At 40.2% G+C, this 23,573-nt stretch overlaps 1 protein-coding gene across 4 annotated transcripts in view; it reads right to left on the reverse strand.

Moving 5' to 3' along the window:
• epha8 (eph receptor A8) overlaps positions 1 to 22,532 on the reverse strand; it is a 120,538-nt gene extending 98,006 nt beyond the window's left edge. For all 4 annotated transcript variants that reach the window (XM_051415504.1, XM_051415503.1, XM_051415502.1 and 1 more), the window contains exon 1: positions 21,988 to 22,532. In XM_051415504.1, coding sequence (XP_051271464.1) covers positions 21,988 to 22,075 — 88 coding nt within the window. In that variant the 5' untranslated portion in view covers positions 22,076 to 22,532. The remainder of the gene's footprint in view (positions 1 to 21,987) is intronic.
• Positions 22,533 to 23,573: the final 1,041 nt, after the last annotated feature.

Raw genomic sequence — 23,573 nt, forward strand, 5'->3', positions numbered from 1 at the left:
CAAATTCCAATAAACAAAACAAGCAACAGGCTTACGACAAACAGTGAATTACATCAAGTTAGCATTATTCAGTAGCAGGACGTGCATTCCATGGTCAAATATATATTGTAGATTTATTACTGCTAACTAGACCAGGAGTTGTGGGCGTTATATGTTTATTGTTGCTAACTTAGCCACAGAGCCCTGCACATCCGGAAATGACGCAAGAAGAGGCCACCTACAGCGCCATAGTTACAATGTTACTATTTTCAATTTTCTGCCTATTGAAAATTGTATCCCTTTGAAATATGGTCTAAATTCTCTTGTCTTCACTGCCAGGTATGTCATTCAGGGTTTGAATACGGGACTCAGACTTTAGTTTTATTCATTTAGATGTTTTCCCTAACAAGACAAGGATATACATTTATTTTCCATCAGTGATAGCTTAGGCCCTTAAGATTTCACTAGACATATCCAGAATCATACTTTAATAACTTTAAACATACTGAAACTTTCACTATATCCTGATAGTAGTACATGAGATGGATAACCTGTGAAAAAGTCAGGTCCCTCTGGCTCCTCCTAGTGCTCGTAACACTTTGGGTTGGAGGCTTAGAAAGATAGTTGATGAGTCTCGTTCCCAGTGTCCCAAAGTGTTGTATTTGATGTCCTGGGAATTATCTTTCTTGGCTCTGATTGGTTGTTTTCATTCAAACCATTAGGAGCGCTAGGAGGAGCCAGAGGAACATGATTTTGTCACAGATTATCTGTCTCATGTTCTACTGTCAGGATATAGTGAAAGTTTCAGCAAATATGACAAAAACAATATCTTTATAAAAGTTACCTACGGCAGCTTTAATATTGTTATCAATCAATTAGCTCTATTTTATTTCTCTCTTTTTATATGTTAACATAAGGCCACAAAATACTTTTTTTAAACTGCATGCTCTTTCTGTAGCTGTGTAAAGTTATATTTTATCAGAAACCTATCAAACAGATGAGAGATCAGATGGAGCTGTTTACCTACCAGAGGCTGCTTTATGTTTGACAAGATGTACACGGTGCATCAGTGAAAACCGTTTCTAAACCGACTTTTGTAAAGTTTCCTCAGCCAGCGATCCCTTTCATTTTACAGAGTAGAGAACAGAGTAGTGTGGCTCTCTGTGGATGACAAATGAGCTGTAAATAAACCACAGCACACGGGAGCAAAACTCTTAGCTTGGATCACACCCATACCCAATGCTGCTGCAACTGCTTTCTCACAGCCTGACATGTGTCATTATGCTAGTGTTTTTCCCTCCTTTCACCCCATCTTATTTCTGCATTATGCAGTCCCTCCAGGAAGTTGTGATCGCAACAATTAACACAAATTTAAGCAGTCCTGGGGAATTCTGCACGACTTTGCAATTTTGTCCAATCACTGCAACTTTTACACAAATTTGGTCAATCACTTCCAACGTCCTCGTCTTAGTAGTTAAGATGCCGACCATGTACGCAAGCGTTTCACTTTTACCCTCATAATTCTTTTTGGTAAGGTTTCTTTCAACACTCTAAACAATGTGATTTATTCTCAGTTGCTTTCAGTTTTGAATGGATTACACACACACAAAAAAAATATTTTTTTAAAAGCTGCAGTGAAACCAGGTTTTTTAGGCTTAAACAATCACCAAAGCAATCCTGGAGGGACCGATTATGTTGATATATATTTCTTATCCAGTATTTTTTGTTGTCAAACAGATTATTGAATTGATTAACCATATTCTCATTAAGGAGAACTGCTAACAGTATATTTTAAACCTGCTGTTTAGCCTATATTAATGAAAATATAAAGAACTTATTTATTATATTTATATATTTTCATTCATTTATTAATTTAGAAGTACTTTTTCACTCTACATAAAGCCTGAGCTAACTCCATTTGCTGCTGACGGCCACGAGATGCAGCTGAGTGAACACGTTCATAACCCATCTGTAAAAGACAAATACATTAATAAACACTTATAAATGTCCCTCTATGTACATGTTTTTTTGAATAATAGAGTTTTTATATTGCTTTCAAAGGCTAAATAAGGGGAGCTGAAGGAAAGTGGGTCTGGGAAACTTTACAGAGCTACAAGTGGCAGAAATGAAATTAAATCTGACCTCATTACATTTCTATATTTGCTAATCTGAAATCAGAATTAAACCTGTTCGTGCGATCCAATGCACTTGATTGAAACAAACTTCTGTGAAGGAACACAGTCGGTGCATTAAGTGTCGTTAAGTGTAAAGTTAACTTCACTGCTGCTCTCCTCTGTCACAGATCACTACCTTCTCATCAGCGAGGAGCATTCAGAGTCATATACAGTGTCTGTGTGTGTGTGTGTGTGTGAGAGAGAGAGAGAGCTGCCTTGACACATTTACTCACTAGAACCCAGAACCATCTCAGTACATCAAAACGCCAAGTCAACAACAAGTCGAACTTTCTGTATTCTATTGTTTATCTCATGGAAGAGATAGCCTACAGGAGCAGGGACACAGGTTACAGATAAGTAGATTTTCTTCTTGTCTCCTGACAACAGGAAAATGATACAAAGCAAAATGGCTGATCAGCAGCAACATGATCATCATAACAAGACATGGAACCCGTTGTACTAACCGAGTTAAACAAGAAGACAAAGACAGTGAAGTGCCTATATTAAGATCACGTTTGTCAGACATGGTGACAGAGACCTTGCCGTTGTATGCAGGCAGCTCGTTACACTTGGTTGAGAGAGCAGACAGGGAATTAATAGTTTTTGTAGAAAAAAAATGACGTTCCTCCTGCTGTCGTGAATTACAATCACGTTGAACTACTTTTGTTGTTCCTCTCCTCCTCCTCAACCCCAAGTCATTGGTTCTCACTGAAGATGTACATTTTTAACAACAAAAATACGGACTGTCTGTGGTTAAAAAAGGCTCCCAAAACTGCTGGGCAATGTGGTTTTTAGCAAACGTTACTCAAACAGGAGTACATAGTGCACGTATTGGGTACTACTTTCAGCCACGGATTAAACCACATTTGAGTATTTCAGTGGCTGTGTGACTGAGTTAAAATAGACTACAGTGTGTGTGTTCATGGTAATGAAGGAACATGTCACCCAGTGCGACAGTGTGGCTCACTGATGTTATTTAAAGGTTTCTGGCCAATAGTGGAGCTTCTTCACTGGGTGGAAGGGTGGCATGACCAAAGAGTCACTTGAATGGGTGCTGTGGTCTATAAAAGTTTTGGAGCCACTTCTCTATGGCTCAGAGGAATAAGATATATCAGACTTTGGATACACACATAATATTTGTTGGTATGACTTCACTGATCCTACCGACAATATTAAGCACGAGGCATAGGCTAGATGTCAAAGATCCACATTCAGTACAGTTTCTTCGTCAATTATAAAATTAATAATTTCCACCTGACTCATGCAATGGGACATAGCACGCCACAGACTTATTGTGCAGCACTACAGCAATCCCTGACTTTATGTTATCTTACATAAAAACAACCCCAATGAGCCCTACGCAGTGTGGTGAACAGAATTTAAATTTGGAAGGAAAAAAAAAGATACCGCTGGTATTGAATCATTTCTCAATACCTACAAAAACCCTTCGTTAATTCTAGTAATTTCACGTCTTATATCTGTACAAAATACACAGGAGGCACACAAAATAAACTGATTTACACTTAGTCACATATAGGCACCTTTGTTGTCCAGATTACAAATCTGATTGCAGTCAGTCATGGTTTAGTTACAATTAGGAGAAGTAAAGATTGCATATACTTCTTGGAGAGCCTGATGCATTTACATCTTTCACTGAGGTGGTTTGATCAATTGAATTTTAATCTGTCTACAAATATTTGGGTGCATTTAATCCTAGATTTTTGGAGATCAGATAGCTACCTGGCTAACATAAGCTAATAAAATATCTGTTCTGTGGACGGACAACTAAAAAACACAGCTGAAAAACCTCCTGAGTGTAAATGGGATATGAGAGTCTCCAACTCAAATGACTTTCCAGCAGCATTTGAGATTACATAGGAAACCAGAGCACTTGGAGGAAACTCACTCAAAATAGTGAACACTATGGAGAGTTATTATGGAACATGGAAGTCAGTGATGTATCAGGAGCATATGGATGAAAAAAAGATTTGGAATCCCTTTAAAGGTCCATTGTGGAACATTTGAAAGGACTTATTGGCAGGAATGAAATATAATGTTCATAGTTATGTTTTCATTAGTTTATAATCACTTGAATATAGGAATTGTTGTATTTGTGTTACCTTAGAATTAGTTTTTTTTTTTTATCCACAGATGGACCTCTTCTCCGGAGTCTGCCATTTTGTACCCCCATGTTTCTACAGTAGCCCAGAACGGACAAACCAAACACTGCCTCCAGATAGGGGCAGTCACATTTTTCGCAAACACCATAGTTTCTTCTTTGCGCTTGGAAGGCTGACCTGTATTCAAATAGTTGCAATCTGCAACGTCACCACTAGATGCCACTAAATCCTAAACACAGGTCCTTTGAGTAATCATTTTTAAATCTCTCTTCATAATATTTATTATATTTCTACCTTCCTTGTCCTTGGCTTTTCCTAATTTCACATGTATTACAACATATAAGACATGTTGTAGGTTTATTCTCATTTAAACCATAGGCTGAATTTATACCTTTAAACCTGTTACCTTTGTTTCAGTCTATAAAATACTCTTCCTTATTTAAAATGTCAAGCTAAAACTGTGGTTTGGCTGGTTACTGTTGACGCTCTTTCTTTCTTTCTTAAAGTACCATCTTAGTATTTGTTGCAGCAGTGGCCTATTTTCCCCACAGGGATCATTAAAACTTCATCTCGTTACCTCTACACCTACACTAACCTTCATCCCTCCTCCTCCTCCTCATCTCATCTTTCTCCAAACTCTCCCTGAAGTTTTTCTCCCTAGAGGCTCTTCTTTTCTCCCCGCGTCTGTTGTGGTGTAAGCATTTTGTCCTTGGTGCAGAGAAAGCAGTACAGACAGATGGAGGGAGAAGACTGCTGAGAGACTTATTATGACACTCTGATGCAGACGTCCCCCCCAAAAACAACACTTTGTTTTTAACTTTTCATCTTCTCCCTCTGAACTCTCCTCTGTTTGTATTGCGAGTGCAGGGAATGAGATTTTAGAGGTTTAAAATGGTGAAAGCGAGCCAACAACTGCAAACAACGGTAACCAGCAAGAAGCACACACACTCACACACACATACACACGTACATGTTTTAGCTTATCCGGGGGAAAACCATGTATCTCATCTGATTTTTCTGTTTTCATTGAAGTTTCACAGTGATGACAGTCGGATGTGTTTTGTTTTTGTTGTTTTGGCATATTGAAAGTGGTCACCTGGGAACAAGTGCCTGGTTTCATTCCCATTCAACTTTATCAGGTGGTTTAATTTAAAGGACCAGTGTGCAGGATTTACTTAAGTTCAGATCACAACTAACTGAACACCACTCGCATCTGTATTTGACGACCTAGGAATGACAACGGACTCTGAAGGGAGAAACTAGGGTGGTTGCATAAAAATGTGAAAAGCCCTATCTATAGCCAGTGTTTGGTTTGTCTGTTCTGGGCTACTGTAGAAACATGGTGGTTCAACATGGCAGACTCCATGGAAGGCGATCCGCGGTGTCTGTAGATAAAAACGTCTCATTCTAAGGTGATTATACACTAATGAAAACGTACCTATGAATATTATATTCCATTTTGGCCAGTACGGACCAAAAACGCCTTAGTTAGTTAGTTATTAGTTACAGTTACTTATTACTTCTTCCAAAAAGTAGCTAAATTACTTACTCAATTACAAATTATAAAAGTAACTAGTTACTTCAGAAAGTAACTATTGCGTTACTTTCAAGTACATTTTTAAATGCTCAAATGTGACCCCACCTCCACCCCTCTTTAACAGAACTTAAAATACATGTGCATGTTCAGTTATTCATGATAAATCTGAATATTATAATGAAATGGACACTTAATACAATCCATTATTAACAGAAACAATGTACACAAGTCTAAACTATTTTAATGTTGCTGTGGGACAAAGTGAGACTAGCCTCCGATCAAATGCCATGTATGTAGATATTATGTTTATATAGTGGATCGATACAAATAACACAATAGATGTTTTAGAACTATTGATAAAAAAATAAATAACAAATACTTCCATTTAGAGAAGGCTACTTTTGGATTATTTGGGCTCGCCATACCTGTCTCTCGTTGACTGACTCGCTTGTGTTGTTCGTTGTGTGTCTGACTATGCATGCTTTCGAACGCCCGCCCAACTCTACCTCTGATTGGCTTACCATGAAATTTTACTCAACGTCAGCCAATCGTCAGCATTTATGCGCTTGTCTCGTGCACTGCCCACTAACCAAGGAAGAACAGTAAAAACAGTCTTTGTCTCTCGGCTCAGAGATCTACTTGGTCTGATGAAAAGAACAGCTTCAGTTATAGTAATGCGCCACATTTTTTGGCAGTAACGGTAACGGCGTTATTAAAATGGGAAGAGTAATCAATTAGATTACTCCTTACTGAAAAAAGTAACGCCGTTAGTAACGCCGTTATTCCCATCACTAATAATATGTTGTTAAAACTTGCTCCATCTCAACCAACTACCACAGTAAAATTTTATTCATGTATAAATGCTTTATCAGTCTGATAATGTAATAAATGAATACCTATCAGTCACAGAGGACACCCTTCTACAGAAAAAGTACTCAGGTATTTTAAGTATATTTTACACTTCTGTACCTGTAGGAGTTTAACTGCACTGTAATGGAGAATTTTTACATTGCTATATTGGTACTTTTACTTAAAGCAACTACAAGAAACTAGATTTTTTTGTGTTGATTCTGTGGAGAAAAGCCGTAGTGTTTCTACCACCTTGTTTCATTGATTTCAAGGGGAAGCCAACCTGGTGGCAGGCCTTAACCATACACAACTAGATACGTTAATTTAACTAAGAAAATTGTTGAAACTGAAGATTTTGAAATTTTGTAAGTTAAAAAAACTATCTTGATCAAGTAACTTTTGTAATTTTAAGTGACACTGACTTTTTACTAATTTTTATTTGTCCTGTGAAAACAAAATACCTAGTAAAAAGTACCAGAAATGTTTCTGTAACTTAAAAAACTGAGTTTGTGTTACTTAAAATTTAAATGTAATCCATTTCAACAATGTTTTTGAGTTAAAATAACTTACCTCATATATAAATAAAGAATTTTCTTTCTGATGTTTATTTATGTAGGTCATATAGAGTCATCAGTATTAAATTAAGACTGTTTCAAAACCAGTTAAGAGCTCCTTGTAGTATGTTTAAGTAAAGGATCAGAGTACTTCTTCCATCACTGGTTTTATAAGCAGTCTGCACATTGCTGCCATATTGAGGACATGACTGAACACGTTTGAACCAGGGATGTTGATTGTCAGGCAAAGGTGAAAATGTTCTTATACACAAATAGCTATAAAACACATTTAGTAATGAAACACGTCACTGTGACCTGGCAAAGTCTGAAAATAAGCAAATCAGGATTGTATGAGGCACTATTTTGTCAAAAAATGATGCATGGTAATGTTGCTTCAGGAGGGGAAAAAAACTTGCCTTACAAATGTATGCCTAACAAATCAAGTCTTAACGTATGATACATGTGAAAATATAAATATACAGACACCCTCAAGGACTCTGCACTGTCGAACGCAGCAGCGATCCCTCGGGACTCTGGGAACGGGGATTGAAGACTTGATTTGTGAGGTGTACTAAACTGTTTCTAGCATGATCCCAGAGTAATAGGACTCTGTCACATCTTGATACTTTTTGATTAAATCGTTACCTGGCTCATACATTTTTGATTCGTTGATTTTGCCAGATCAATGCTTTAGGAGACAACAAGCATAGCACAGAATTCTAATATGTTAGAGTTTACTGGTATGAGACTAAAACAGGAACAATGTTATTGTCCTTATATACAATTAACAAATGATCTAATTAGAACTTCGGTGTACATGGTTGTTGCACTTGCAAAACATTTGTGGATGTGCCTCTCACTGAAATCTTTTTTCAGTAATAGTAGCAAGGCAAGGGCTTGCACTATTATAGTAAAGCTGTATGGCTGAACAAAATACACAGAAATCAAAAAATGTTTTTATTCCTGTGCAACATGCATACATGGATCTGCAGTTTCTGTAACCTACAAGTATTTTTACACTGGAGACACAACAGCACACATCATCATCACTGCCACGGCATCCAAAATTGTTATGGAAATGAAGCATGGAAGTGTGCACCGCGCAACTTTTTCCATAATATCAGCACAAAATGCACTAGAGACAGCGCTTTTTCTACAAAATAAAAAAAACAAAAACAAAAAAAAAAAACCCAGCAGTAGACTCGCCCCAGTATACCCCTTTACAAAATCACAAGATTAGGTCAGAGTGAGTGGGCAGTGGAGTGTCTGCTCCTCTGCTGGAGTGGTGTCGAAATGATTCAGTTTACTGGCCAGCGCACCCCGGCACAATCCCTCATATCTTATTTTAGCAGGTGCTCCCAGGCTGGAGCATGGGACCCTGCTTTGTATATCCCTGCAAGGCATCGTGTTTGCTGCATGATGGAGGGTGGAGGATGCTCAGGGCCAGTGAGGCTCATCCTTTCCCAGGGGAGAAGAGTGAATAGCAGGCTATACTGCTGCCCAGGCCTGCCTGACTTCCCCAGGGAAAACATCCAGAGAGGTATAGACGTAGTGGAGGAGAGGCACGCAGAGCTATTTATAGAGCAGGTAGAGAGGAGAGGTGAGGAAAGAATGGGGGGGGGGCGAGTTGATAAGGAAGAGGGGAGTTGAAAACAAGAGGAGAAACAGAAGAGTCTAAAAGCAGATGACAGAGTGTGATTTCTGTAGCCGATAGCATCCACAGAGATCTGGGTTGACGTTGTCTGCAACACCTGCTCCCTGACTTTTAGCGTGGCCCGCTGGTGCAGAAGCTAACAAACTATGCCTCAACTTATTGATTTATGGTAGAGAGAGTTCATGCAGAGGTTAGCTGCACTCAACTGAAAGGCAGCAGGATAGAGCAGAGAGAATAGTTGAGTCAAGACGACAGTGATATTTTATCAATACAGACTCGACTTGCAGCCCAGAGTTCTGTGTGATGTTTCTCTACAAACCCAGTTCTGGCTCTGCCTTCCTCTTTAATAAATAAAATTATTTTTTATTTATTTTCCCACTCTCTGTCTGTTCCACCCGCGGGCCCCCGCGCTGTCAGCTCGTTTCAGCCCTTGTGCAGCATGTATGTCTCTATTTCACACTGATGCCCTTTAATCATTTTCATCATTTCAGTGAGCTGACATTCTACATAAAGAGCTCTTATCATCCCGGGCTTACGCTTAATGATGAATGGTGATAATTACTGTCAGTCAGTGCATCTAGTGTGCCATGGTCGCATCACTATTTCTCCTCTGAAGTGTGCATGCTTAAAGAGAGAAGAGTCAATATCCATAGCTAGCTAACTCAATAAAATGGGCCATATATTGTACGTGCATTGATTGCCATGACTCCATTTAATTAAATCTCAAATAACACATGAAATATGAGTGGTACACTTGTTATGTCAGTTAAAGCAGTGGTTCCTAACCTTCAGGGCATGGACCGATCCTTAGGCAGCAAAAAAAACCAAACCTAAATACAATGATATGACTTTACAGAGGCTGTTATAGAGTATTTGTGCAGTATTTACCTTGACTAGGCGCAGTCTTTCTTTCCTGTCAACCTGATACTGATTTGGAACTGCAGTAGGTCTTCCTTATGTGAGGTAATTAGTCCATCATCGTCCATTTAGCCACAGTGTTTCTAATACTGATGCAACTACCTTGCTAACATGAGTAAAAACAAGAACATGGAGAGTTTGAGAGAGCGTTTGAGATTCTTCAGAGAATGCAGGCCTAATGTATGTTACAATATACACACATCTGACCTATTTGAGTTGTTGAGTCTGAGTATAAATACTGACTCGCGTACCAAATATGTATTAATCCTCAGCTGAAAATAGTCCCAAACAAATGGGATATTTCTCCTAATAACGACAGTGCCCAGCTGTTAAAGGAAATGATTTAGCTTAATAAATAGGAAACTGTATTTCAGTAGGGATGAATTGGGTTGTTTCTGAACGCAGACACGGTAGGGAGTTGGAAAATACTGAGATGGCAGATCCAAGAGAGAAAGCTCATTTTTAGCAATACAAGTTTGTTATCAAATGGATTTTGATTTATGCATTGAAAAAAAAAGAAAATATATTTCAAATCATTAAAGCCCCTACAAGAATCTTTCATGTAGGTGCCTGTTGTCCAACGCAGCAGTATTTCTACTCCCTCAACCCTAACCTGGTGATTTAAAACTTCTCACTGATGGTCTTATTTGAGGAAAGAGTCATCAGTGTTAAATTGAGACTGTTTTATAACCAGACATGCAGACATGCATCACCTCTGTTATGTTTTCAAACCCAATTGTGTGATTGTTAGTTAGCAGGATATATCAAAAACCTGCAAAAAGTCATGAAATGGAAACAAAATGCTGTAAAGTCAATACTACAATTGTTTAATTATTTGCAAGATCCTTTTGACTATGTATTTCAGAATTGCTCTGTGTAGTTGTTTGTGAATTCAGAAGCAGATGAACATTTCTGAGCTTAGTTTATATTACTGAAATTACAAATACAGAAGACCATCCACCCTTGATTATGGATGCATGATATGGGTTTTTTCAGCCCATACAATAACCGATAATTACCTGCTCCTCATGGCCGCTACCGATAAGATAACATAATATTTAAAAAATTAGTTTATAACCTGTAGTTTCAACACACCTCAGGCGTACGAAAGGCTGAGATGTAGCGAACAAAGATGTATGATTTAATGTTCTACAACTCTGTTCTAACCAAATCTTCAAATGTTCCTTTTTCCAGTACTATATTAAACAACTTACTTAGAACATAAAGATTCTGACTACCCTTGATGGAGATATCTGTGTGCTTTTTTGTTTTAGAGCTACTACATGTATTCATCCACTGTGGCATGATTTCTAGCAGTGCCCAACCTTCCATCACCCACAAGCTTCACCTGCTATGAACACAAGAAGTCTTCTTTGTGTTATATTTCATATCTTGAACTTTAATTTAGCTAACTCTCCATAAGCTAAAACAAAACACTAGCATGAAACACCAGGCCTGTAATTTTCTGCAGATAATAGTTGATAATAATCAATAGTGATTAATGCTCATTTTCACGTCGATGTGCTCTTTGAAAGTGTTCACATGCATATGTATGCATTTTGTCTTCCATGTTCTCACTTTTTGTGTGTGTATATGTGCGGCCCAGTCACTGTAAAGTCCTGATGCTGTCTGCCTGAATGAGCGCTGTCACACAGCCACCAGCTGTCCATGCAGTGACACTGCAGCACAAGTCACTGACGATCAGTCTTATTAGCAACGACTAAAATAAAGCTGTGAAAACACCTGCAACGAGAGCTGAGGTGACTCAGTATCGAAGCATAAATTCTAACACACGATGTGATGACACGTTGCTGCATTAATGTGTTTGTTTTCCCCACAGAGTGACGTGTCAGAGTGTGGAAAGTTGCAGTGCAGAGCTAACTCGAGCTTTTCCTCCTCTGTCATCACAACCGAGCAAAGTCCCCTCGCAGCCTCACAGGGATACACAAGCTTTGTTGATAATCTAGTTTGTGTGTGAGTAGATAAATGAATTTAGCTTTGTGTGTTATAAAGGGGCCGAGTATGAACAGAAGACCGCAGACAACAGAGAGGAGAATACACAAGTGTTTGGACCCCCTGCTTTGTCTTTGTTTGTGGGTTAGCCACAACTGAATTGTTCCATTAAACATCAGTGGGAGGGTTGTCTGTAAGATCTTCATCTTGTCTGTAAGATTTCAGTCTTCTTCCTCTTTTCCTTTCTACTGCAGTTTGGATGATAATTATTGTAAGTAATTTTCTGGTAGCTTTTCAGAATCAACCGTGATATTCAGGTTTGCCCTCTGTACTTTACTGCAGTAGGAAGGACCCCCACTAGATGTCACCAAAGCTTACTGGGGGGTTGCAAAGCCTTCTTGATTTTAAGGGAAAAACTTACACAGTAAACCTACAGTATATCTGAGAATTTCGTTCATTTCTGTGAAGGAAACTAAATTAAATTATTGTTGCTGAGCGAACCTGAGGAAGCTGCAAGTGAAATGCCTTATTCGCTCTTAAATAAATCACAGTAAAGTCATTTCAGTGTGCGGTGGTTAATTAGGTAGATTTTTTTTTGTTATTTTTCTAGTTTAGATTAGTATTTAAGTTTTTGACATTTAAGACTTAAAGACATGCTACATTTATAGAGCCTTCACTCTGATAAACAGCCTCGTCCTGCATTAGAAAAGTTCAAACAACCAAAGGGATAATAGAACAATGAGAAGAAAACACTGAATCTGTCAGTAAAGAAGCCTATTAAGTATGTATAGTATATGTGTGTGTGACAGATCATCTCTGATTAATATTCCCAGAAAATAATCAACTCAAAATTCATCCAAATTGTCTGTTTTAGATAAATTCATAAAATATGTTAAATGATCAGGGGTCATCAATTTACTCAATGATAGAAAAGTTGTCGCTTAAGGAAAAAGGTTGAGAACCACTGCTTTAGGGACCTCACATATGCACGTGTTATCCATTCACACAGAGAAACAACACAGAGGTAGTGGTGCTAAAAGAGAATAGATAAGGAAAACCCTTTTTTACAAGTAGTAATAGATTAAAAAAAAATACTCGCAGGTGTAACAATGGCTCGGCTGTCTAGGAGATTGTGCTGTAAATGCAAAATTACACTTTCTCTTCAACAGCCAACTTTTTGACTGTAAGACATTATATCACTGAAGGATCTAGAAGTACTCGTCATGTCATGGCCCTGTGCTCTGAATATGTCTGAGGGTGATGATGAATTTGCTGTAAAATGGTGATAGTACACTGTAAAAGTCAGAAGGTCGAGACAGGCAAAGGTTCTCTTTAGGCTTCGTTTACCACACAAACAGTCCTGTCCTCCAAGCAAGGGGAGGGTGTTATTGACTCTAAATGCTGCGGTTACTTCAGCAGGAGGTAACTCACAGGCTAGGCGCTGATGCAAGACATTGAAAGAGACTTTTACAAACCTTTTGCCAAAATACCCGCCATTTGATTTATTCACTTTCCCCTCTTCTCTACCCTTTCTCTTTCTCCCGATCTGTGTGTATAAGTTAGACATTATAAACGCTTCCACTCCCTTTAGACTAATGCTTCACATATACCAGGCATTAATATCATCCCCACAGAGATAACACAGTTAGATGGAGTGTTAGTCTGTGTGTGTGTGTGTGTGTGAGCGAGCACATGAATACATACACTTACACGTGCATGCATCTGTTTGTTTTGTGTGTACATGCACGTCCAGATTTTCATCAGATGAGAAATGAGTTATCTGGCCCACCCCCTCCCTCGCCACATATTAATTACATCAGGCCTGTGATATATGGACAGATTACTGGGTGTAAAACACATTATTTCCTTATGGAAACAGGCCCCAGGAGAGATCCATCAGCCTGCATCACGGTTGGTTTGGGACTCACTACATCATACGTGAGCATCCAGCTTACCTGCCACAGTCAGAGGAGGAATCTATCCTCCTGCGCACCATCTGAATACAAGACTGTCCTCACCAGAGAAATGCACTGCTTTTTCAAATGCCTAAAACTGCGTATTTACCCGACTAGGACCTCTTCTGACTGGTGTCTCAGAGCAGAAGCAGAACCACTTAACCTCATAGTCGATCTCGGAACAACAGCCAATGATTCAGGGCTTCCAGTGTAGCCAGTGGATATCAGGATATCCAGGCCAAGACTTCCTCTGCAGTCCAATTAGCAACTTGATACATGAGAATGACAAGAAAGACCTATTTTGGCTAATCATTATAAACAGATATCTACATTTTGAAAATGATCATTGGGCAACATGGACTGTTCACTTGCATTCAACCAAAGCCCGCTCAACGTGATTGGTCTCTGATTGGTTTCATAGAGGTGGCCAGAAATAATAGTGACAAAGAAAAAGACCTGGATATTTTAACACACTAAAATACACAATGTTGGCACTGCACATGCAAAAAATTTGTGTGTCAGTTCAAATTCAAGTTCAAGAAATGCTTCTATATTAGAAAAGTGACCCAAAAGGTGACACTGGCCAATAAGGTTTCCAAGGATTATTCTATGATGGCCACTGCACGGAGACCAAAAGACGACAGATCCCTTCTTCTTTCAACTGTAGTAAATAATGACCCCTAGTCCCTACTACCTCTGATTGGCTAGTACTGCTGACATTGGTTTGGTTGGTTAGGTTTAGGCCAAGTGTGAATCTATTGTTATGTCATGCATTGGTTTGTGGAGCACCGCTTTGAAACCTCGAATTTGGCCTTATGGTTGTTGCCATGATAGTCTGTTGGAGCCAGCGGAGGTGACGTACTGCGAGTTGAGCTGCTCTCATTGGCTGCACAGTTTCTACTCTTCCGTAGTAGGAAACAATGTCAGCTTGCCTGGTCACACACAATCTTGTATTACAGCTTCAGTACACGGAAATATGTTTCTGAAACAATTTGAGGTGAGAAATTGTCAACACAGTAACAGAATCTGGATCCATATCTGATCAGCACTGCCTGGTTTGACAGACTTTGACAGAATGACCTGTCAATCACAAGGTAGCCACATACCCTGCTTTATTGTCTATTTTACTCTAAATGGGACCATCATTTACTAAATGGACATCATGCTGTATGGAAGAAGTCTGAAACTAGAGATTGAGACCATAAACTCATTAGGAAACTGTTTACTGAGAACTAATGAACTAATAACTAGTAAATCAAGTGAGAAAATCGGGCCGTTTCTCCATAAGACTGCATGGTATCGTTTTTTTATTGCAGCATATGGAGCAACCATATGAATCATTTTGGAGCATTTTGGAAGGAACTTAGAAACAACGCTGTCCTGCAGAAAGGGGGGTCAGATCAGAAAATGAACACTTGCAGAAAGCAATGACAAACAAGCTGTCATTTAGTTTAGAGGACTTGTTGATGAATTCACACTGAGTTCTCAGCTTGTTGCTGTGACTCAGAGGAAACACTCTTCACAAAGTGAGCTAAGCAGAAACTCTTAGTTTGACCTTATTAGTTGGATGGTTCTTTGTTGCCGCAGCTATTGGAACAGGTTGGCAGGTTTGCCAGCGTTTATCAGAGCATATTAGACCTTCGCTGGGCTTCTATTAAACTTAATGAACATTTAAATCCTTTAATGGATTGAAGGGAATTGAGAGCGGCAAATTATCAGCTAGACGCTCTCCGCTGGTGTTGATAAAGACACCCGCCGATGGAAGTTGAAGAGACGCATTTGAGACAGCAGCCTCCCCCTCTTTCCCTCTCCTCATCCTACTTTGTTCTCTCCCCATGACCGTCTCTCCTTCTTTCTCTCCTTCTCCCTCTCTCTGCCCGTCTATCCCTCCATCACACAGCCTCCCTTTTGTTTCTAACACTTGCTGTGTTCCTCTGTCTGTCTGTAACAGAGGAGAGGGGGCTGTTGCTGCAGAGCCAGATCTCCGTCATTCATCAGTCCCCATGAAGGGAACATCATAGAGATCTCTCTCCAGGAGGGATGTGCTAACACAACCACAACACCAGCCCATTACAGAACTGTCAAGCGTTGCCTACAACCTTCTCTCCCTGTGTCTCACTCTTTTGCTTTATCCTCAGCCATCCCAGTGAGGGATCTTCTACCCCACATGCTAGCAGAGCGGAGAAACATAAATTACCCAACGATACTGCTCCAATCACAGAGCGGGCCCAGGGGCTGCTGAACTCTGGCCAACCCAGCATCAGGTCCTGCTAATGGGTGGAAATGGCTCAAGAGAGGCCCCTGCTTTGTGAGGCCTCGCCTGTTTCTGGCCGCAGCTCAGGAGGACTGGCAGACCCAACTGTATTGATCTGGTAGCTCCTATATTCCTGTCGACAGCTGGCTAACAAGGCTGATGTCTCAATAAAGACCTGTGCCTTGGGGAGAAAAAAGGGGGGAGCGGCCGGCCAGCCGACAGCAACCTGTGTTAAGACAAACCAGCAGACAGAGGGAGGGAAAGGTTCACGCCCTCTCTGGTTATTTAATGCGCTCCCACAACGCTGAATATACAGGCTTTCCCCCCATCAGGATGACACTGGAAACTGTTACTACTGAGCCGAACCTGAGAACGGGTCACAGCCGAGGAAAAATACAATTTCAACAATTACTGACATGACTGCAGAGGAGTTATTTGGCTTTTATTGCTTTGATACAAGGAAACAAATTGCAGTCATACGCTGGCAAAGCATAATAAACCCTTTTCCTACCATGTCTCCTAATGCTCTTCTATCAATTATTGACCAGGAATGACAGCTCTAAGTGATTGAGCAAAACAAACAAAAGAAGCCATTTGTGCGTGTGAAAGGAGCGCACTGACAGATGATATTCTTCATGCGTGACACTTTAGGATATAGTTTGGCCGCTCTGTGTGGCGGTGGAAACAAGCAGCTTAGCGTGTCAATAAAAGGCTTTAGGAGCTGAAATATGAGACGCTGTGGAGGAAGACATCTTTCCTTATCAGCGAGTCTGCCGAAGTGTCCTTGAGCAAGACTGTAAGGACTACACGCTTAAGCAAATTCAGCGCTTATTACGATAGCTTAAATGTTATTTTTTCTGTAATCTGTTGCAGAAAGGTCTCTGCACCGGGCGAGTTACTATGAGTTCTAATGCATTCTTCTCTCATGTGATGTTACTAAACGTGCGGCAGGTCTATTGACTGAGGAGAGATCAATACAAACAGCAGCGACTGTAGCAGTGATCAAAATCAAACGCGTCAGTGGCTGCAAAAATGTCTCTTTTGTTGCACAAAGAGAGAAACTGCAGCTCCCAGCAGTCCGGCTCCTTTCAACTTTCCCCTCTTCATTTCTTCAATCCCCATCACACGTTTTAGTTGCTTCTAAATTACATGTTCAAATCTCATAATAATTAAAAAAAAGAGAAGAAAAATCTTTGTTGCTATTCATCGCTCCCTGCCTGTGTGTGTCTCTCCCTGTTGGTCCTCCTGCAGCAGAGGTATGTGGTAATAATCATCCACCTACAGTTTGCTCATTAGCAACGCGTCCTGCTCTCTGCATGGGTCTTTTCATGTTCCTCAGCACTAACAACAACCTGAAGGAACGCTCTCTATCCTCGCTGGGAATGCGACGGTGTGAAGCAGCGTGCAGGAGTTGAATCAGGGACGGTGCCCGCAGACAGGAGGGGCCGCTCAGGGAAACCACCACCTCCATATAGGCAAGTGATTCAGTGCACACAAATACACAACAAATGTGGGAGCCGCTGGATTCAGCTACAGTATGTGTTTGGCCTACAGTACAACAATCTTTCTAAATACTGATAGCAGTATCAGTACCCAGTAACATCATGTGGCCATTTTCGTCCCGCAAAAAAACAGATTCTGTGTTTTCCCTTGAAAACATTGTTCGAAGGACTTTTACTGTGGTGATGTTTGGAGTTTGTAGCGTCTTTAAACTTCACAGGAGTGGGTTCGAGGACGTGTTTGTCATGCTTGCTGAGTCTTTGCTGTCAGCGAGGAACAAAACCTAAAATGTGGGGTTCTCAGTTTTGCTATTCTATTGGAGGAAATGGAGTGCCAAACTGTTAAATAAAGAAGTGACACGTTACGAAATAAACAATCGTGAATAAATATTATTTATGAAAACATTATAATGGTATGTGCATGAATTGTAATTATTGGTAGTATGGAGACCCAGAGGGTTCAAAATTAAATAAATAATTAAGACATGGTGAAACACATTACTATGAAATATATCCCAACATTTATGTGATGGGCTGCTTTGGTCTGCCCTGTTTGATTGTCAGACTCTGTGATGAAAAATAGTTTTATGAAATAAGACGGTCATCTGGAAAAATGGTGTTGGGAAACAGAAAACTTTAAAAGACTTTCAGGAAAAAAGACATTTTGAAATCAAAAGCTGGGATGAAATAAAAATGACCTGAAATAACATTTCATAATGTTTCATCATAAGCCAACAGGAAATTTAAAAATGTATTGGATTATTTCACAATTTCTGGGTCATGTTTTTTATATATTCTCTGTATTGTTTTTTCTTTTTTAAAGTCTTATTTTGATCATTTTGAGCCTCCATACTACTGATGATAACAATAATAAAAATTAATTTACACTTAACTGACTACATAATTCGCATCTTATTACATTAATGCCGATTATCCCAACGTCCCAAAGGCACACAAAAAAATCATAATTATGTAGTTTTTGTAGTTATTTTTCTTTTTTTTATGTTTTCAATTTCAATATTTTATGCTGAGACTGCAGCTTTATAAACAACATTTTAACAAAACTTTCTTGAAAACCATATATTTCCAAATTTGGTTGTATTTTATCTTTAATTTTTAGATAAACTGAAGGATTAAGCATTCCTGCATGGATTGAGGAAATTCTCCTAGCAATAATAAGCCATTTCAAAACCTTTTGGATTATCAAAAAATGCACATATTACAAAAAACAGACCCATTTTTATTAACTCAGAAAATAAAAAAATAAAAAAAAGTTACATAAAGAAAGTAAAGCTTCACATCAGCTTATAAACTCCCTACGAGTGAAATACTGTATGTGGGTAAGCTGAGCTCCACTACATCCCTGCTGGTCTGTTACTGATTCCGGCCCCTTCTCTTTTGTCTGTTTCTGGACAGAAAAATGCAGCAATCTGACTCTATAATAATTACAGCCTCTCTCGAGCGCACAAAGGATTCAGTGCAAGATTCAATATTTCACGAGTTCTATTGAAGAAATACGCAAACCCGTTGCGAGATGTCAAAATATTAAGACTGGCTTTCCCTTTGTCTCATTCCTTCCCCCGTACACACACACACACACACACACACACACACACACACACACACACACACACACAGCATTCCCAACGCAAATAAATAAATGAGAGGGTTTGAAGGACACTTGAGTTATGATGTGGATCAAATAATCACATATAAGAGTAGCACATGTGTATGTATCTACACAAGATGAATATGACTGCAAACATGCCCAATGAACAAAATCAAAATGGCTGGCCCTGGCTCCTGCTCGTACATCAAATATAAGTACAAACTTGTTTTTTGTGAGTGCTCTTGAGTGTTAGTGTGTCTGTAGCAGTGTGTGTGTGTGTGTGTGTGTGTACTGTGTGTGGTTATGTGAGCCGTTACCTGTCCTTCCACCAATTTTATTCCCAGCTCTTCATTCATTCCAAAGGTTATCTCCTCCATGTACATGTAATATTTGTAATTGCCCTCCAGTCGGTCCGCAGCCAAACCAAAGCGAAGGAGAGAAATTAATTTTTTGGCGCTCTCATTTTTTAAAAACGCAATCAGATATAATTTTAGACGTCCACTATTTGCTCGGGCTTAATTACAATTTTGCCCCTAATCACATCCAAAGTAGAGTGAAGGCAGTGGTTACTCTTTTGCAGAATGTTTGAAAAATTGATTTGTTTTTCTTGTGTTTATTTAGATTAATTAGCGCCCGGGATAAGAGCAAAATCTAATTTTGGGGGAACATTATATTCACAACTCTCTGGTGGCTTTTTTTTTCACAGAGTGAGAACGACTTTCTAGCACGAACCGGTGTGAATAGAAATCAGTCGATTGGTTCACATTGATTACAATGTTAAATAACTAAATAGGACCACATTTTTTCTGTGTTTCAAGCTGAACAGTTTTCATCTCATGACAGGAGAAATAAAAGAGTCCTTGGGAGGCGCAGACAACTATTCAAAGCTCACAACTTTCCAACACTTTGTTCAGTCCAATCAGACCATTCACAGGGTTCCACTGAACAGTTTGTGAGTATCTTCTGTTAAATAACTCACTTTTATTAGTAGGATTGTAACATCATTTCCAATGAGGTTCAGTTTTAGTGTCACATAAGAGTTTAATTGCACTTTTAGGGGATTTCCAGCACTACATTCCTCCATTTTAATTTAATCAAAATTACCAAATTTAAAACTGTAAAGGCATCACGGCGCATGACCTATAACCGCAATGTCTCTGGTTTGATTTCAACTTTAAAACGGTAAGTTTGTTGCATCTTATCCCTCTTTCTAACCCCACGTTTCCCGTCTATCTCTATACTGTCAACTATTAATTAACAGTAAAAGGAATAAAATCTAAATATTGGAATGAAATATAACCAGCTCCAATCTGTTTGCATATTACACAATGGATCATTTATGTTAAATGCCTATGTAAGGCATGTGTACATATATGTACACACACACACACACAGACAGGTGACAAATTAAAGGAAAAACCTGAATGAATGACAAATACGCGACACAAGGAGTCACTGAACAGTTTGATGAGAATGAAAATGACCTATGGGAGAATGCAGAGGGTTCTAGAGACTAGGAGATTCCTTTAAATTGTCACCCATCTGTACATATATGGACAAAATCACCATCCATTCATACCAATACGATTACATGATAATTGATTATAAAGACAATATTATATTAAAGTTATTTGTTTTTTTGCGACTGAATGATCGATAAGACGGCAATCCTTCCTTCAGTTTAACTCAGTGGAAACACTCAGATCTGCAGACACATGATGGACAGTAAAACAGACTCATGGAAAATGGATGAATGAAATCTTGTCGTAAGATTTACGTGCACACCTGGATCTGTACCGGCCGTCTGCACGGCGGTCCTCGCTTTCTCCCCTGTCTGACCTGAGGCGCCCCTGCTCTCCCATCCCGACTTTACACAGCTTACTACGGGATAAGTGGCTGCCCTCACCTCTCCACCGCTGAGGGGATCCCACCTGAACCAGAGCTGATCCCCCCCCCCCCACTATCTCTCACACTTCTTATTCTTTTTCTTCTTTTGCTGCCTTTTTTCCCAGCAGTGGTAAGCTGAAATGTTGCCGTCAGGGCGAAGGAGGCCCTAACAGTCGAATCACTGCTGTCACTCAGCCTCCTGAGACCAGACCTATGTCAAGGACCCTGTCACACACACACACACACACACACGCACACACACACATACGCACACACGCACACAGACATAGGCACACACACATACACACAGACACAGACACACATACATAAAGAAAGGCACTGGGGGACTTTGTGGTGTGTGTGTGTGTGCGGCATTAGTTGAACAAGTGACAACAACAGTTTTTCCGTCTCGTGGTAGAAAGATGAAGGACAGGAGGATGGAAGTAAACAAACCCAGGCTGGGCTTAAGGGATCAAAGTGTGTGTGTGTGTGTGTGTGTGTGTGTGTGTGTGTGTGTGTGTGTGTGTGTGTGTGTGTGTGACGAGAACACACACACCCTATTTAAGAAGCTCAGAAGGAAAATACACAAGTGAGATTCATAAAGATGTTCACCTTCGATCACATATAGGATGGAACCGCGGAGACACACACACACACACACACACTCTCACACACACTTTCACGTCACTGCCTAACCCCACAGCACACACATGCGCTGTGACTGCAGCTGACACGCAACCCGGGCAAATATGAGCAATGTCAAGACGAGTTCACACACACACACACACATAGACGTCACCCAGATTTCCCTGAGTTGTTGTGCGGAGCAAACTTTGATGTCATGCCCCGGGTTATGACACACAAACACACCTTCTAAGTGTGTGTATACATTTGTTGGTGTGTGTGTGAGTCATGCGTGGTTCCTTGTGTTTTCCAGGAGCTCCACATGTATGAAGTTAATCCCCGCTGTCAGAGAATATGCATTAACTATTCAAATGGGCACACACACACACACACACACACACACACACACACACACTCTTACCTTCGTTGCTGTTAGTTCCTGCGGTGCCCAGAGCCTGTAGTGATATAGTCCATAGCAGCATCGCAGCCAGCCCCGGATCTGAAGCCATGGTGTTCTCCCTCACACCCCGCCAGTCTCCCTCTGCCTCTCTCTCCCTCTCTCCTCTCTTACTCCCTCGCCCTCACTCTCCCTCTCTGCCACTCGCTTCCTCTCTCTCTCTCTCTCTCTCTCTCTCCCCTCTCCCTTCTTCCTCTTCTGTGTCCCAGGGTTGAAGCAAGAGCGAGAGCCGGCACTGAGGAGAGAGTGAGTGTGTGTGTGTGAAGAGTGTGTGTGAGTGTGAGGGGCTGTGAGCTCATTGGGTTGGAGTTAGAGCCTGCCTCTGTGGCTCGCTTCAGTCTGCCGGCTCCCCCGCGCACACACACACATACATACATACACTTTCGGCAGGCAGCCGGATAGGGGGAGGGACGAGTGCGTCTGTCAAAGTCTCAACAGCCAATTAGAGTGCGGGATCATCCGGCGCTGCACACTAAATGCTCCCTGCGTTGCCACACCCTCCCATCCTACCTGCCTGGCCAACTCTCACTTTCTGTTTATCTCTCTGGGTCATGAGCTGGCACACTGCATCCCTCCCTCCCTCTCTCTCTCTCTCTCTCTCTCTCTCTCTCTCTCTCTCTCTCTCTCTCTCTCTCTCTCTCTCTCTCTCTCTGTTATTTACCCTCATTTGTCATTGGCTCGCTTCTCACACACACACACACACACACACACACACACACACACTCACTCTCACCTACCCAGTGGCAAATATCTGACTGATGGGATGAACTGAAAACAGCAGCATGTCTGCGAGGCTCAAGGACAATGATCGGTTATCGATCTCCTGTATTGTATTCATAAAGCTATTATCTACAGTATGTCCAGGTGGAGCAGTGTGTGTCCTTACATGCTTTGTGTGTGTGTGTGTGTGTGTGTGTGTGTGTGTGTGTGTGTGTTATTCAAGCACTATGATCATGTATTGATTGATGTGACGGTGGGGAACTCTGCAAATGTGCCAGATCACAGCACCTGTTCTGATCAATTGGTTTTTCCACTCTGGTCATACTGCAACACACACACACACACACACACACACACACACATACACACATACACACTGGGATCTGAGCAGTGTTGACATGAAGTCACAAAGCTGATAGGGAAAGATTTTTAGTCAATGATAACCTTCAACTGATGTAAAACTAATACTATTGTAATAATACTGTAATTATACTGTAATAATACTGTAAGGTCCATTTAGCAGCTGCTCTGTTCTCCTGATGAAGATCACGTGATGCAATGGAAAGCTCCACCACAGCTTTTAAATGCACCATGAGGTCAGCTGTTGTTATATACTTGTAATCTTTATTTTGTACTACAACCACTGCTACTACAATTAATACTAACATAAGTCATAATAATATGAATACTATTTATTACAGCATACAGTATATTATTTATGTATTTTTTATACTATTACTAATAATAATATTAAATGATGTGATTTTGCTATTAATGCTAATAATACTACTAATAATGATATTAGTGTTATTTGTATGTAGTTGGCACTA

This window comes from Dicentrarchus labrax, unplaced genomic scaffold (genome assembly GCF_905237075.1).
Source record: "Dicentrarchus labrax unplaced genomic scaffold, dlabrax2021, whole genome shotgun sequence".
NCBI lineage: Eukaryota > Metazoa > Chordata > Actinopteri > Moronidae > Dicentrarchus > Dicentrarchus labrax.